At 30.0% G+C, this 14,203-nt stretch overlaps 1 protein-coding gene and 1 pseudogene across 1 annotated transcript; one reads left to right on the top strand and one right to left on the bottom strand.

Moving 5' to 3' along the window:
- The first annotated feature begins 5,605 nt into the window (after positions 1-5,605).
- On the top strand, positions 5,606-6,691 carry LOC105950372 (F-box protein At3g22700). Its single transcript, XM_012973718.2, has one exon. It carries the CDS (start codon positions 5,606-5,608, stop codon positions 6,689-6,691), a length of 1,086 nt encoding a protein of 361 aa, XP_012829172.2.
- A 912-nt stretch (positions 6,692-7,603) lies between these two features.
- Positions 7,604-9,077, bottom strand: LOC105966397 (uncharacterized; annotated as a pseudogene).
- Between the last annotated feature and the right edge of the window lie 5,126 nt (positions 9,078-14,203).

The following is a 14,203-nucleotide window of genomic DNA, read 5'->3' as shown; positions in this document are numbered from 1 at the left end:
GATTTCATTCAGTTTCGAACGCTGATCTGTTTCTGCAATTTTTTTTCATTCGAGAACGGTGGTCTTGCCGGAGTTTTATTTTGTGTTCGACCCGTCGAAATTTGACGGGTCACCTACCGTTGGATTCCTCTCGTCGGGATCTATATTTTGATGGTAATTTCGTTTATTTTTATGTTTTCAGATTTATTTCTATATTTTTTGCATTTGTGGCCGCGCGGAACCATTGGTGGTTATTAGCGGCGTCTAGGGTTTTGGTAGGAGGCGAGGGGGGTGAGGAGTCACTGTCTGTTTGATTTAAAATCTGTAGCATTTCCCAGCAATAACCTCTCTCTCTATCTCTCGATCTCTTAATGTTTGGTATTTTTGAGTGTTTTGATGTTTTTCTTCAAATTTGTTGATTTGCACTAAAGTAATTTCTTTTTGTTTTGATTTTGCAATTGCAGCTTAATGAAGGCTATTAATCCTTACCTTGAAGGTGTCAATTTTTTGTTTTTTTAAGTTACATCAGATCTGTTCAACAGACAGTATACATTACTATACATTACTATAGTAACATGTAGTTACATATGCGTATATTTATGTATTTTCGATTTGTATTTTATTGGTTCTGATGTGATTTATAATAAAAATATTTCAATTTGTAAATTTTTGTTGGGGTTTTATGAATTTATTTTGTATAAATCAGTATTCGTGTGTGTATACAATTGATCGACTAAAAATATGGGGAAAAAACGAACATAACTATGAATTACTATAGGTACTATAGTTACATGTAGTTATTTTCACTACTGTAAACATATTGTTTTGAAAATTAAAAAAAAAATTAAAAAAAAAAATTAAAAAAAAAATTAAATAAAAAATTAAAAAAAATTAAAAAAAAATATTTTTTTTTAATTTAAAAAAAAGTAAAAAATTAATATATATATATATATATATATATATATATATATATATATATATATATATATATATATATATATATATATATATATATATATATATATATATATATATATATATATATATATATATATATATATATATATTTAACAAACAGATTTAAAAAAAAAAAAAAAAAGTAAATCAGCGAAAATGATAAATCCAGGACCATAAATGCAAAATGCAGTTTGGCCGAAAATTGCACATAAGGGTAGTATAGTACTTTCGCTTCCCCACGGGTATGTCAAATGATGATTTGGGCTTGGGTTTATTCCTAATTTATTTGGTGGCTAGGGGTATGTAAAATAACCCCATTTTTTTTACAAGTTTTCCATTAACTCGATAATTTATTGCATTGTAACTAAATTTTTATGTCGTGTTTGGAGATTTATATGACCGTACCCCCAACTTTAAACTCTGATTCGCAAGAAAACAATTCTGTAAATACAAACAAATAAAATTTTGATGAGGACCCCCAAAAGTCAATGGATGAATTCGAGGGTGAAAAATTGAAGTGAGCAAGGCATGAATTAGGGGTATTGTGGGAATGAGAGATATGTTTATAAGTGTGTATGAAAGCATGAACCTGGAGACAATCAAGAAGATGATCGAATTGAGTTCTTTAAAAGAAATAAAATTGCATCCTTAAGAAACGAATTGAGTTTTTTTGCAAAACTATGTGATGTTTATTAATTTAAATTATATGAATAGGGCGAAATTGTAAGAATAAAGTAAAATTGTGGTTAAATCCAAAATAGAGGTAATAAACAGGGTTGAGCAACATGGTCACGAGCCCCAAGCGTGTTTTTTCTATCCAAGTTAACACCCAAAACTGACGGCAGACCAAAAATGATTAAAAATGGTTTGTTGAAGGACTAAAATCGTGCCAAAAATAATATAGAGACTAAAATAATTTTTGGTGTATAATATAGGGACCAAAAATGTAATTATCCCTTATTTTGCATATTGGGTTCTAAATAATTTTCTTACAACTTTTTCCATTAACTCACTAATTTATTGCAATAGTGACTAAATTTCCTATGTCATGGTTGGAAATTTTTATGACCATTTGAAGAGACAAAGTCTTATTGGATTTTTTTTTTCTTTTTTTTTTTTTTTTGAGAAATAGTAACTTTGATTATAGAATATCTCTGCCAAACAAACAGGTAAATTATGACCTTCTTTACAGTTCATGGCCAAATCTTTTGCCCAATGATGAGCTAATAGATTACGAGAACGCCTAACAAAATTAAAAACACAATAATGAAACGATTTTGCAATATTTAGACAATTTTTCAATAGAGCACCGAAAGACGAAACATCACATTCTTGAACACGAATAGCACTTATGATTTGGGGACAGTCGCGCGCCTTCAATTATAATTGTCCTCGAAGAAGGATTAATTAAATCCGCTACCCGATTTGGTAATGTTGTGGACACCGACCGTTTAATAAACAGCCTACCGCCTCCTCCATAATTAAGTCACGGATCCGCCCAAATTGATATTGATGTGACAATTCCATTTCCAATCCTTCGCCCAAGTCCCGCCCTAAGGTAAGGAATAACTTTAGAAATATTCCTCCAAGTTGCTGATGGTCTAGAACCAATATTTGCCGATAAAATGTGACCTTGGGGGAAAATTTTCGCTTTGATTATTCGAGAGAGAAGAAGATTGGGACAGGTAATTAAGATTCGCCACGCTTGCTTTGTAAGCAAAGCCATATTAAAAAATTTCCATATGTCTCTAAATCGAAGTCCACCCTCATTCTTCGGCTTACACATATCAATCCAAGATATCCAGACCATTACCCTAAAACCTCTTTATCGATGATTCAATTTCTCGGAGCAGCCCGTGAGGAAGTACAAGACAACTCATTATATAGGAGGCCAATAGCTTGGAGGACCGCCTTTACAAGAACTTCTTCTCCCGCTTTAGAAAGGTATTTTTCTCCCCAACCTTTAATCTTGGACCACACTCGATCCCGTAAATAGGTGAAAATCTCTTTACGTGTTTTTCCATAGTAGCTGGCATCCCTAAGTATTTATCATGCCGATCGACCACATGGAAACCAAGTATTTGGTGCATGGCTGATCTCCTCGAGGGGGAAGGGGACGGGCAAAACATCATAGTGGATTTGTCGAGGTTGACTTCCTGCCCCAAAACACGATCATATTCCGCAAGAATACCCTTCACATTTTATGCATAAGATTTTGTTGCATGACTAAAGATCAAAGTATCGTTAGAAAAATAGAAATTAGATACCACTGGTGCAAAAGGGGCCATCTTTACTCCTTTAAAATTCCCCCTCACCACCGCTTTATCAATCATCGCAAGATATATGGGGAAAGGGGGTCACCTTGACACATACCTCTTTCCAGACGAACAAGGTTCCCAATACGCAAACAAATTAAAGAACATTTATCAGAAATTGAGAAGATGCAATTGTGGAATACGATGAGGGAAAGTCGAAAGCTAGCTTTCTGTGAAGAGGAGCGTAGGCGATATGATGACGGTATATGAACTTGTATATCATAGTAAATTATTATACTTATAAAATATGTTAATTAATTAATTTATTTTATTTTATTCTAGGGTGTGCTGGACGTGGTACTTCGTCCCAAGATCAAATATTAGGTGCAAAACGAGGAATATTCCAAAGCTCTAGCGTAGAAGAAGGACCTACGAAATCCTCAGGTGGAGTTAATCGTTTCATGTCTCCATCAAAACAAAAAAAAATTCAACAGTGGTTGGCTCCGCAAAAATCAAAGCGATTGGTAAGGCTGTTTGAAGGTGGTGTTTATTTAATGTTATTTTATTTCATGTTGCTGATAGTGGACCTGATTATCAATCTATGATAAATAATATTGTTGAGGTTGGGTCAGGAATTAAGCGGCCCCCTTTTGGCCGTTAATTTGGTAGTACTTATCTAGATAAGGATGTTTCTGAAATTGAAAGGTACATATCCCCTTTAAATTAAATAAACCGGTCAGAATATGGTTGTACAATCATGTGGGATGGTTGGAGTACTAAAATAAGAATCATATCATCAATTTTATGATATATTGTGATCGATCAATGATATATTCTACTTTTGTGAATTGTACTAATAAAATAAAGAATGAAGATTTTGTTTATCTCTTATCAATAAAGTTTTGATGAGATAAGGGATATATATATATATATATATATATATATATATATATATATATATATATATATATATATATATATATAATTTGTTACATATAATGAAGTTTCGAAAGTTGTTGGAACAAGGTTGATGTTGGAATGACCGCATATATTTTGGTCTCCTTGCACTGCACATTGGAATTTGGAAGATATTAGTAAGATTCCAAAATAAATAACTAAAATGCATATAAGCAAAGAAAATTACAAATTTTATTTACAACAATGACAAATAGTGAATCTTACGAAGTCAACATAAATAAATAAAAAATAGTCAAAGACCAGGAATTACAAGATTTACAACAATATTTATTTCTATTAAAAGTCTTGTTGGATACTCTATGGAGTTGAAGAGAATGTGCACGTTCGGTTGATGAGTGAAAAACTTATAATCACTAGTAGAAAAATAACGTTTTAGTACAATTTTTTTTTGTATTACAAAAATCCGTAGCAAAGGTACCTTTTACTACGATTCCAAGATTAATCTTGGAATCGTAGTAAATGCTAGAATTAACCGTAACAAAAAAATATTTGCTACAGCCATTTACCGTAGTACAATTTTTGTTACGCCCGTAAATGCAACGGAACAAATATGTAGCAAAAACTTTTTTACTATGAATTATAATTCTTTTTGCTAGGTTAATGATCGTAGAAAAAAAAAAAAAAAAATCTACCAGTAAGTAACACTTCAAAAGGATGTTATCCAAAATTATTGATACTCAGATAATTGGGTGGCATTTTAGTATTTTCCCCTATTAAATCTACTCAGTAACTCCTTAGGTCTAACAGTAACCGATTGACAGGGATTTTTTTTTTACCAATAATTCATATTTAATTTGATTAAAATACTCGCTCGATGTATTGGACAAAATCTGAAACTCCAATCATATTAATTTGTAGGGTGAATTACAACCACCCCTAAGGTATGGTCAAATTACGAAAAAAACCCTCATGTTTGGATAATTACATTTACGACGCAATTATGAATATTCTAATTAGACGTACATTCTTATGGTGTCACATTCAACATAAATACTCGTTTATACAGTTTCTGATGCACCACAATCTGATATATACAAGCCAAAAAACACATGATCATCTTGCTTCAAAATGTAGAGAATGTGATAAAACGGGTACAAAATTGAGAATACTCTATACAATTTAGAAGATTCAATGAAACTGCAAGGGTGGACGTATAAGAAGATTTATAATTACCCAAACAGGAGGGAGTTTTTCGTAATTTGACCATACATCAGTTGGTTGGTTGAATTTACCCTAATTAGTAATTATGTTTGTATGACGTCACAAAAAGAAAAAAAAAAGAAAAAAAGTGTTTGTATTAGGAAAGAAGTTTACCGACTTAGGGTTTAGTATTATTTTATAAGTAGGATTTGTGTTTTTCTTTTTATATATAAGTAGGATTCTGAACCCAAAAAAAAAGAAACAAAAAAAGAAAAAAAGCACAAATACTTGTTGCCATGGACGAAATCAAGGAGAAACTGCCGTACGACGTCGTCGAAATCATCCTCTCTCGACTGCCGTCCAAGTCTCTCTTGAGATTCAAATCCGTCTGCAAGTCATGGAACGTCACAATCTCTGGCGAAAGATTCGCCGGAGTTCATCTCCGGCAATCCCGACAGAGCTCCGGCAACCAAGATATCTTCTTCTGGTGCGAGGTCCCACGCTTCACAGACGTATCCCAAGTAAGGGTCACCAAAATACCTCAACATATAAGGTCAAAGATGAAACTTGAACAATTGGAGCACGAACAAAAACTCGATCCGAGGGTTTTGTGCTATTGCGACGGTTTAGCTCTTTGGCGATACGACGAACTTTTTCACAACCATTACGGCAAACTTCTTCACAACCAGTACGTGCTATGCAATCTATCCGCCGGGACCCACGTCGAGTTCTACTGCCCTTACGATGAAATATCATACAGCTGGCATAAAAGGGTTTACGGAATCTGCTACGATCCGTCCATTAATGACTACAAGGTGATAATTATCGACTACGAGCGCTACGCGATTTACTACTGTCGAGCCATGCGGTGGAGCGAGATTAGAGAAACCGCGGATGAATTTTTGGGTGGTGGATTATTTATTGGGAAAAGCGTGTCTTTGAACGGCGACTTGTATTTTATGCTCAAAACCGTGGAAGATCGCGGTTATGGTATCAAGATAGTCGGGTTCGATTCGGTCAACGAAAAGTTCAAGAGATTTCCCGAGCTGACGTATGGGAGAAATGATAGCTTGTTCATGTACATGACTTGTGTGGGGGGCTACCTTTATGTGTGCTTCAACAATAGCCGTTGTCAGATGATTAAAGTCGGAGGCGGAGAAAAAGAAGAAGAGTTGATGTGGGTCGATTTAAACGGTAGGCCACCGAATTCCGAGCAAGTCGAGTGCGATATGGCTTCCAATATTCAAGAATATGTGAATGTACTTGCCTTCGACCGCATTTATTGTATTAAAACGGGCTATCAGCAAATCCCGTATCTGGAAAATCTGTTTATCAGCGAACCAAAAAGAAAGGGAGGTAAGAAAATCATCACCAGTTGTTGATGATTAATTAATCTTCAGAATTAATGTGGTTTTGTTATACATATATAGGATATTTAATTTAGATTTTTTTTATTTAATTAAATTTAGATTTCAGCATATAATTAATTAGGTATGGGTTTTCTTTTATGCAAACTCAAATAGATATCTTCATGTTTTTTTTCTTCCAAATTAATAATTTATTTATCTTGCCATTTTATTTTTTATATATAATTAATTAATTAATTATATGATTCACTAAATTGATCTATTTAAGGCTTCATAATAATATTATCATTATTTAAAAAATTATTATTATTTACTAGGGACAAAAATTGGAAAAAAAAAAAACCCTTATGTTTGTACTAGGCGTAACAAGAAGGAAAAAAAAAAAGAAAAAGAAGAAAAAAAAAAGTGTTTGTATTAGGAAAGAAGTTTACTGACTTAGGGTTTAGAGCCTGTTTAATTAAACTTATAAGCTCTATAAGATGTTTAAGAGCTTATAACTTGTTAAAAGGTGTTGGTTAGAAAAATAATAAGAAGTCTTATTTTTTTAAAAACTAGTAACTTGACCCGTGCGATACACGGGAGTGAACAAATCAAACATAATAATCATTAAAAAAACAGAAATATAAATATATTGAATATTTAACTGAAAAATCTAATAAAAACTATATATTGAATATTATTCTACTGGAAAATCTAATAAAACTCTATCCACCAAAGAATTAATTCGGCCACCAATAGAGTAGTTGTCTTCAACTCTTGCTCTTATGTCACCTGCACCATAGGACAAAAAAAGAAAAAAAAAACTTTTTATAAATTGAAAATAAATGTTATAAAGTTCATTTATACAACTTTGAAGACAAAAAATCCATATATAAATTTAAACAAAAATATAAATAACTTACTTAGCTCAGATTTTGGATAACTTCTTTATAAACGACGTTCGTAGTACGTAGTATTTGAGGTGTTCCCGTCGTTGTCACAAATAAGTATCTTCAAGCCTCTTCGACTCGTAACTCTTGAGATAACAACATATGATTGTCCATGTGAAAACACTGATTTATGAAGATATATAACCACATGTGTAGATTGGCCTTGACTTTTATTTATCGTCATTGCAAACGAAAGAGTGATAGGAATTTTATTGTATACGCTGGAATTTAAAAGGAATCCTGCTATCTGATGGCGTTAGAATCAAACGTGGAATAAACACCTTGTGACCAATGTTGGTTCCTGATATAATTTCGCTTCCAAGACTCGATTTCCTAATCTTGTGATTGACAGTCGGGTGCCATTGCACAAACCTGAAGATTGGTCTATATTTCTCAGCAACATGACTGGAACACCTTCTTTCAGTTTTAATTCGTGATTTGGAAGACCAGAAGAATTAACGGTATTCAAAAACTCGGGCGTATGAATATCATCAGGTTCGTCAATGCTTCCGTTCGCTGAACATGTACTATCAAAACTGAGATATGTCTTCCTTTCCTTAGGAACCAACGATAGCATGTAATCGTTTACCACGTCAACAATCTCATTTGTCGGAGCCAGTATGACCCTGTGTTGCAAGTAACTGATATCACCCATATTCTCTAAAAATAATGGGTATGTCTCATTTACAATTGAAGCAAGTGGATCAGCTGACTCTTTATGAGTAAGTCATCAGGGATTTCAATGCTGACCACCCCATCATTGGGATCACCTATGGTGCCATACCCAATACTTAACACCCATTCTGAAAAAATTTTTACTTCGGAAATCTCTGAATCTGATTAGCCGGATAGGAGTCTCGTATTTTTTGTCAGTGTCAGAACTTGACAATATTCCCATAAAGGTGATGAATTAATGCTGGCAAACACTGCTTCTTCTTTTGTTCCTTTTGGGATCACATGTAGAATCTGTCTAAAATCGCCACAAAAAACAACTATTTTTCCACCGAAAGGTTCCTTTTTGCTGTTTGGATTGGAGAATTTGAGTATATCTTTGAAAGTCTTGTCCACAGCCTCAAAGTGTTTTACACTTTTACTACCGATCAAATATTACGAATAAAGTCGATCCAGTACTATCAATGGCACTCACTCGAACGAACTCTGAACCTGTACAAAAATATATATTTTATATACAAATTTCGAATACCAAAAGGAATGATGGTGCAACAATTCCTTCGCACCAATATTTCTTTCAGACGGATTGGCCTTCCTCATACAATTTTTTCATGAAGTATACCACCAATTAGCTGCCGACTCGATTTCCAGAATTTTCGTCAGAACGGATCCAATACACTCCTACAATATATATAACAATCGATTCTTAATCATTATATTTGTTCATGTAAAAATATATCATATATATGTTAGACAAATCAACATACCTTTGTACTCTCAACGCACTCATCTATGGTCATTCTATCTGCCTGGAGTGGATCGTCCGATCGAGTCAAAGAAAGTTGGGACGATAATTGACTAACTGATGGGACATAGACTTCTTCGCTCAACACAAGCCTGTTAATTTACAGGTATTAATTTGGTACATATGCATCAATTTGTTCAGCATTCGGTACATATGCATCAATTTGTTCAGCAAATGCTTCCCATAAAGTACATTTCATTGTATTTTTCCTATAGTAAAATAAATTACTAAAAAATTTATAAGAATAAATCCATATAAAAATTGTAAAAAAAATTATAATATTTAAATTACTCTAAATCTTGGAGAATAACATCCAAAAGCTTGCTTTTCTCTCATTTTGTAGTGATCTCCTTTATATGCCCCTTCTCTACCACATGGCCAATTACATATGTAAAAATAAATAAATTAAATCAAATGTTTAAATACCGAATCAAATTGCAACATTATTTGGATTACTGAGGATTTCTACATAACCCTTGTGATACAGACGACACATAATATATTAGTGATTAACGGTAAGACAGAACAAACATTTACCAAACTAAGTTACATGAAAAATTCGCATACCAAATAATAAATATTAATCCACATTCTTCTTTATTGTGTCGAAATAAAAATCAGGATATTTGAGATTGAGTCAAATTGGGCAAACGAACTGAGACCGAAGCAAGTGAAAACAGATTAAAGAGCACAGACCAAAGCAAGGAAACGGAAAAAAGAACAGGGCTTTCTTTACTTGAGGTGTTGGAGCAGCAAATACAGGGAGAGATAGAGAGAGATACAGAGAGATGTATGCTTATAAAGAGTTTGTGGGGAAAACCTAAAAGATATCCATGGATCTTCTAAGATATATGTATCAAATTATTGTTCCCGATAATTCTTTGGAGGGAACGTGTGATACAAAAAATTGAGGAACGTGTCATTCAAAAGTTGTGGATTGAAAATGTTGAAGCATTAGTAGAAATTAATATATAATTAAACGTGCGTATCATTGCAAGATTTGATAGATTTATCCTAGTGTTTAGGAGAGTAGTTGAAAGATTAGAAGAAATTAATATTTAACTACGTGTTTAATTAGTAGATTATATGAAATTTAATAAAATATGAAAAAAATAGTATTAAAAAATTAATTTAGATTTATGCCAATATTTAGGATATTAGTTAAAGGATTAGTAGAAATTACTATTTAATTACGTGTTTAATTAGTAGATTATATGAAATTTAATAAAATATGAAAAAATAGTATTAGAAAATTAATTTAGATTTATGTTAATATTTAGGAGATTAGTTAAAGGATTAGTAGAAATTAATATTTAATTGCGTGTTTAATTATTAGATTATAAAAAATTTAATAAGATATTAAAAAAAAATTGGATTAGAAAATTAAATTAAATTTAATAATAAGATATCCTCTAGTATTAGAAAATTAATTTAGATTTATGCCAATATTTAAGAGATTAGTTAAAGGATTAGTAGAAAGTAATATTTAATTACGTGTTTCATTAGTATAGATTATATGAAATCTAATAAAACATGAAAAAATAGTATTAGAAAATTAATTTCTATTGCCAATACTTAGGAGATTAGTTAATGGCTTAGTAGAATTATTATTTAATTACGTGTTTAATTATTAGATTATACGAAATTTAATAAGACGTGAAAAAAAATTGGATTAGAAAATTAAATTAATTTTAATTATAAGATATTCTAGCGGGAAAAATTGACCTTAGGATTTTCTAGGGTTTCTACAGGAACCTTTCTTTTGTTATTAAAATAAGTTGTTGGAGCGTATATAAGATGGTTTTAAAAAAATACATCCACCCCACATTTTTTTGTTTGGGTCTTTACAAATAAGCCCATCAATGGAAACTTATTCATAAAGAGATTCAGACAAAAAACTCATTTACCAATAAGTCCACACATGGTCCAAATTTTTGTAAAGGACTAAAATAACCCATCATACTTTAATATGCTCCAATTTCACCATTAACTTTATTTAACCACAATTTGACTCCAAATTTCATAAATTATTCAATTTTGACCCAAACCTTTTTTTTTCAAAAAACGAAAAATTTCAAAAAAAAAAAATTCCCGCCGGATTCCGGAAACAACAATATTGATGCGATTGACAGTAATATTAACTATCTTACTGTTAAACATAGTAAAATTAACTAAACTACAGTTTAACATAATAATATTGCTATATTAATCTCTAGCACAGTAATATTAGCACAACAAAACTCATTATTTTTTTTTTGATAATTCAAAACTCATTATTATTGTATAATAGAGTAATATTACTATGCTGACCGTTCAACAAATGTAAACATAATAAGAAAACCAAAAGAATTAATATTACTGTGAGTGACAGTAATATTACTATAACAACAGTAATATTACCGTCAACCACATAATATTACAATAATAGACAGTAATATTATTACGTTACTCCGTGAATAACTCAAAGAAACAAAAAAAATAATAATATTGATGTGGTTGACAGCAATATTAATATAACAACAGTAATATTATTGTGTTTACAGTTATATTACAATAATAGACAGTAATATTATATTACGTTACTCCGTGAATAACTCAAACAAAACAAAAAACCCAAAAAAATAATAATATTGATGTTGTTGACAATAATATTATTGTGTTTACAGTTATTTTACTGTCAACGACAGTAATATAATTACGTTGACTTGTCAACAAATCAAACAAAATAAAAAAAAAAACAAAAAAATAAATAATAATATTACATTAACTTACTGTCAACGGCAGCACAATTATATAAATGTATTATCAACGGCAGTACAATTACGTTAATTAACTGTCATTGACAATATAATTACGTTAATTTACTGTGAGTGACAGCACAATTACGGCCAACGTTTAGCGGCGGACGTAAGAAAAAAATAACAAACCAAAAAAAAAAAAACTTAAAAAAACACTAAAAAAAGTCAACGCCTGAGACCGCAGGGAAACCGGCGAAAAATTACGGAAGAAAAGAAAAGAAAAAAGAAAAAAGCAAAAAAAAAAAAAGTCAACGCCGAAAACGGCGAAAAATCCGAAAGAATAAAAATACAAAAAGAAAAAGAAAAAAAAATTGAAAAGTCAACGCCGGAGACCGGCGGCAAAAAAAAAATTTTGAAAATTGTTTTTTGAAAAAAAAAGTTTTGAGTCAAAATTGAATAATTTGTGAAATTTGGGGTCAAATTGAGATTAAATTAAATTTAGGATGTAACTAGAGCTTATTAAAGTATGCTAAAAAAAAGTCAAAATTGATTTTTTTTGCTCAAAATTGGATTTTTGTAGACAAAATTGATTAAATTGGGGTTATAATTAAGAATTGGGTATAAATGGTTGAGGGTAATATTGACATATACATGAATGTTTCCTTTATTTATTAAAAATAATAAATGGATGGGGTTATTGGTGAAAGAGATATAGCCTCAAAACCTTGAATAATAAACATGCTTGGTTGTAGACTTAAACACAAAAACACCTTTTTGTTTAAGATCTTATTTGCTTATCTATATCTATACTAATTATAAAAGTGGGAATATTATGGAAGGTTTCTTCCATTTTATGTGAGGATCAAAATACCCTTATCAATAGATAACATAGTAATATTAAATGTAGGGCTGGAAAAAAAATGCCAATTACCATGTACCACGGTATACCTACCAAGAAATACCGAAAAATTACCGAAAGAACGGTTACCAATGTTTACGGTACGGAACTAGTACCGTACCATTACAATATGGTGCGGTAGCGGTATTGTATTTCTAATACCACGGTAATACCGTACCGTACCGCAATTTATATTTTATAATTCGATTAAGATATTTACTTCGATATTATTTTTTGTAATTATATTTTTTACTTGGAAGCTTATGAGTTGCAACAATTATTTTTACCTTAAGTTAGTGGTAGTGTATTTTGTTTTTCCGACCAAGTTAAACTTTAGAATTGGACATATATATTATGTTAATTTGTCATGTATGTTACCTATTGCAACCTAATTTTATTATATTTCATGGATGAATATTTTTTTTACATGCATATACATGTATGTATAGTATTAGTAAAATATTTATTGTATGTACTAATTATTAAGTACAATCAAGTACTTAAGATGTATTTAGTCGTTGTTCCATTAAACCACATTTATTTGGGTTTATATTCTTGTTTCGTTGAAGCAAGTTATGTTTATTATTCATGATTATACACTCGGGTCTTCTTAGAAAATTAGATACACTAGAACTTTTTTCAATTGAGATTTACATATTTGTTAGCTCATTTGTTGTTTAATTTTTGATACAATCACCACGTACGGTAGAGTACCACGTACCGATTGTACCGTACCGAAAATAATGGTATACCAAACATTGGTATACCGAACATTTTGGTACGGTAACGGTATGAAATTTTCAATACCACAATGTACGGTAGGTACACGGTATCGAGCCAAATGTTTAGCAACCGTACCGAATCCACCCCTAATTAAATGTATAAAAGGATAATTGAGTAATAACAACAAATGACAAAAAAAAAAAAAAAAAAAAAAAAAGAAAAATAATAATAATAATAATAATAATAATAATAATAATAATAATAATAATAATAATAATAATAATAATAATAATAATAATAATAATAATAATAATAATAATAATAATAATAATAATAATAATAATAATAATAATAATAATAATAATAATAATAATAATAATAATAATAATAATAATAATAATAATAATAATAATAATAATAATAATAATAATAATAATAATAATAATAATAATAATAATAATAATAATAATAATAATAATAATAATAATAATAATAATAATAATAATAATAATAATAATAATAATAATAATAATAATAATAATAATAATAATAATAATAATAATAATAATAATAATAATAATAATAATAATAATAATAATAATAATAATAATAATAATAATAATAATAATAATAATAATAATAATAATAATAATAATAATAATAATAATAATAATAATAATAATAATAATAATAATAATAATAATAATAATAATAATAATAATAATAATAATAATAATAATAATAATAATAATAATAATAATA

Source organism: Erythranthe guttata, chromosome 7 (genome assembly GCF_056151865.1).
Source record: "Erythranthe guttata isolate IM_541 chromosome 7, IM_541, whole genome shotgun sequence".
Taxonomy (NCBI): domain Eukaryota; kingdom Viridiplantae; phylum Streptophyta; class Magnoliopsida; order Lamiales; family Phrymaceae; genus Erythranthe; species Erythranthe guttata.
This window is presented reverse-complemented; position numbering and strand designations above follow the sequence as displayed.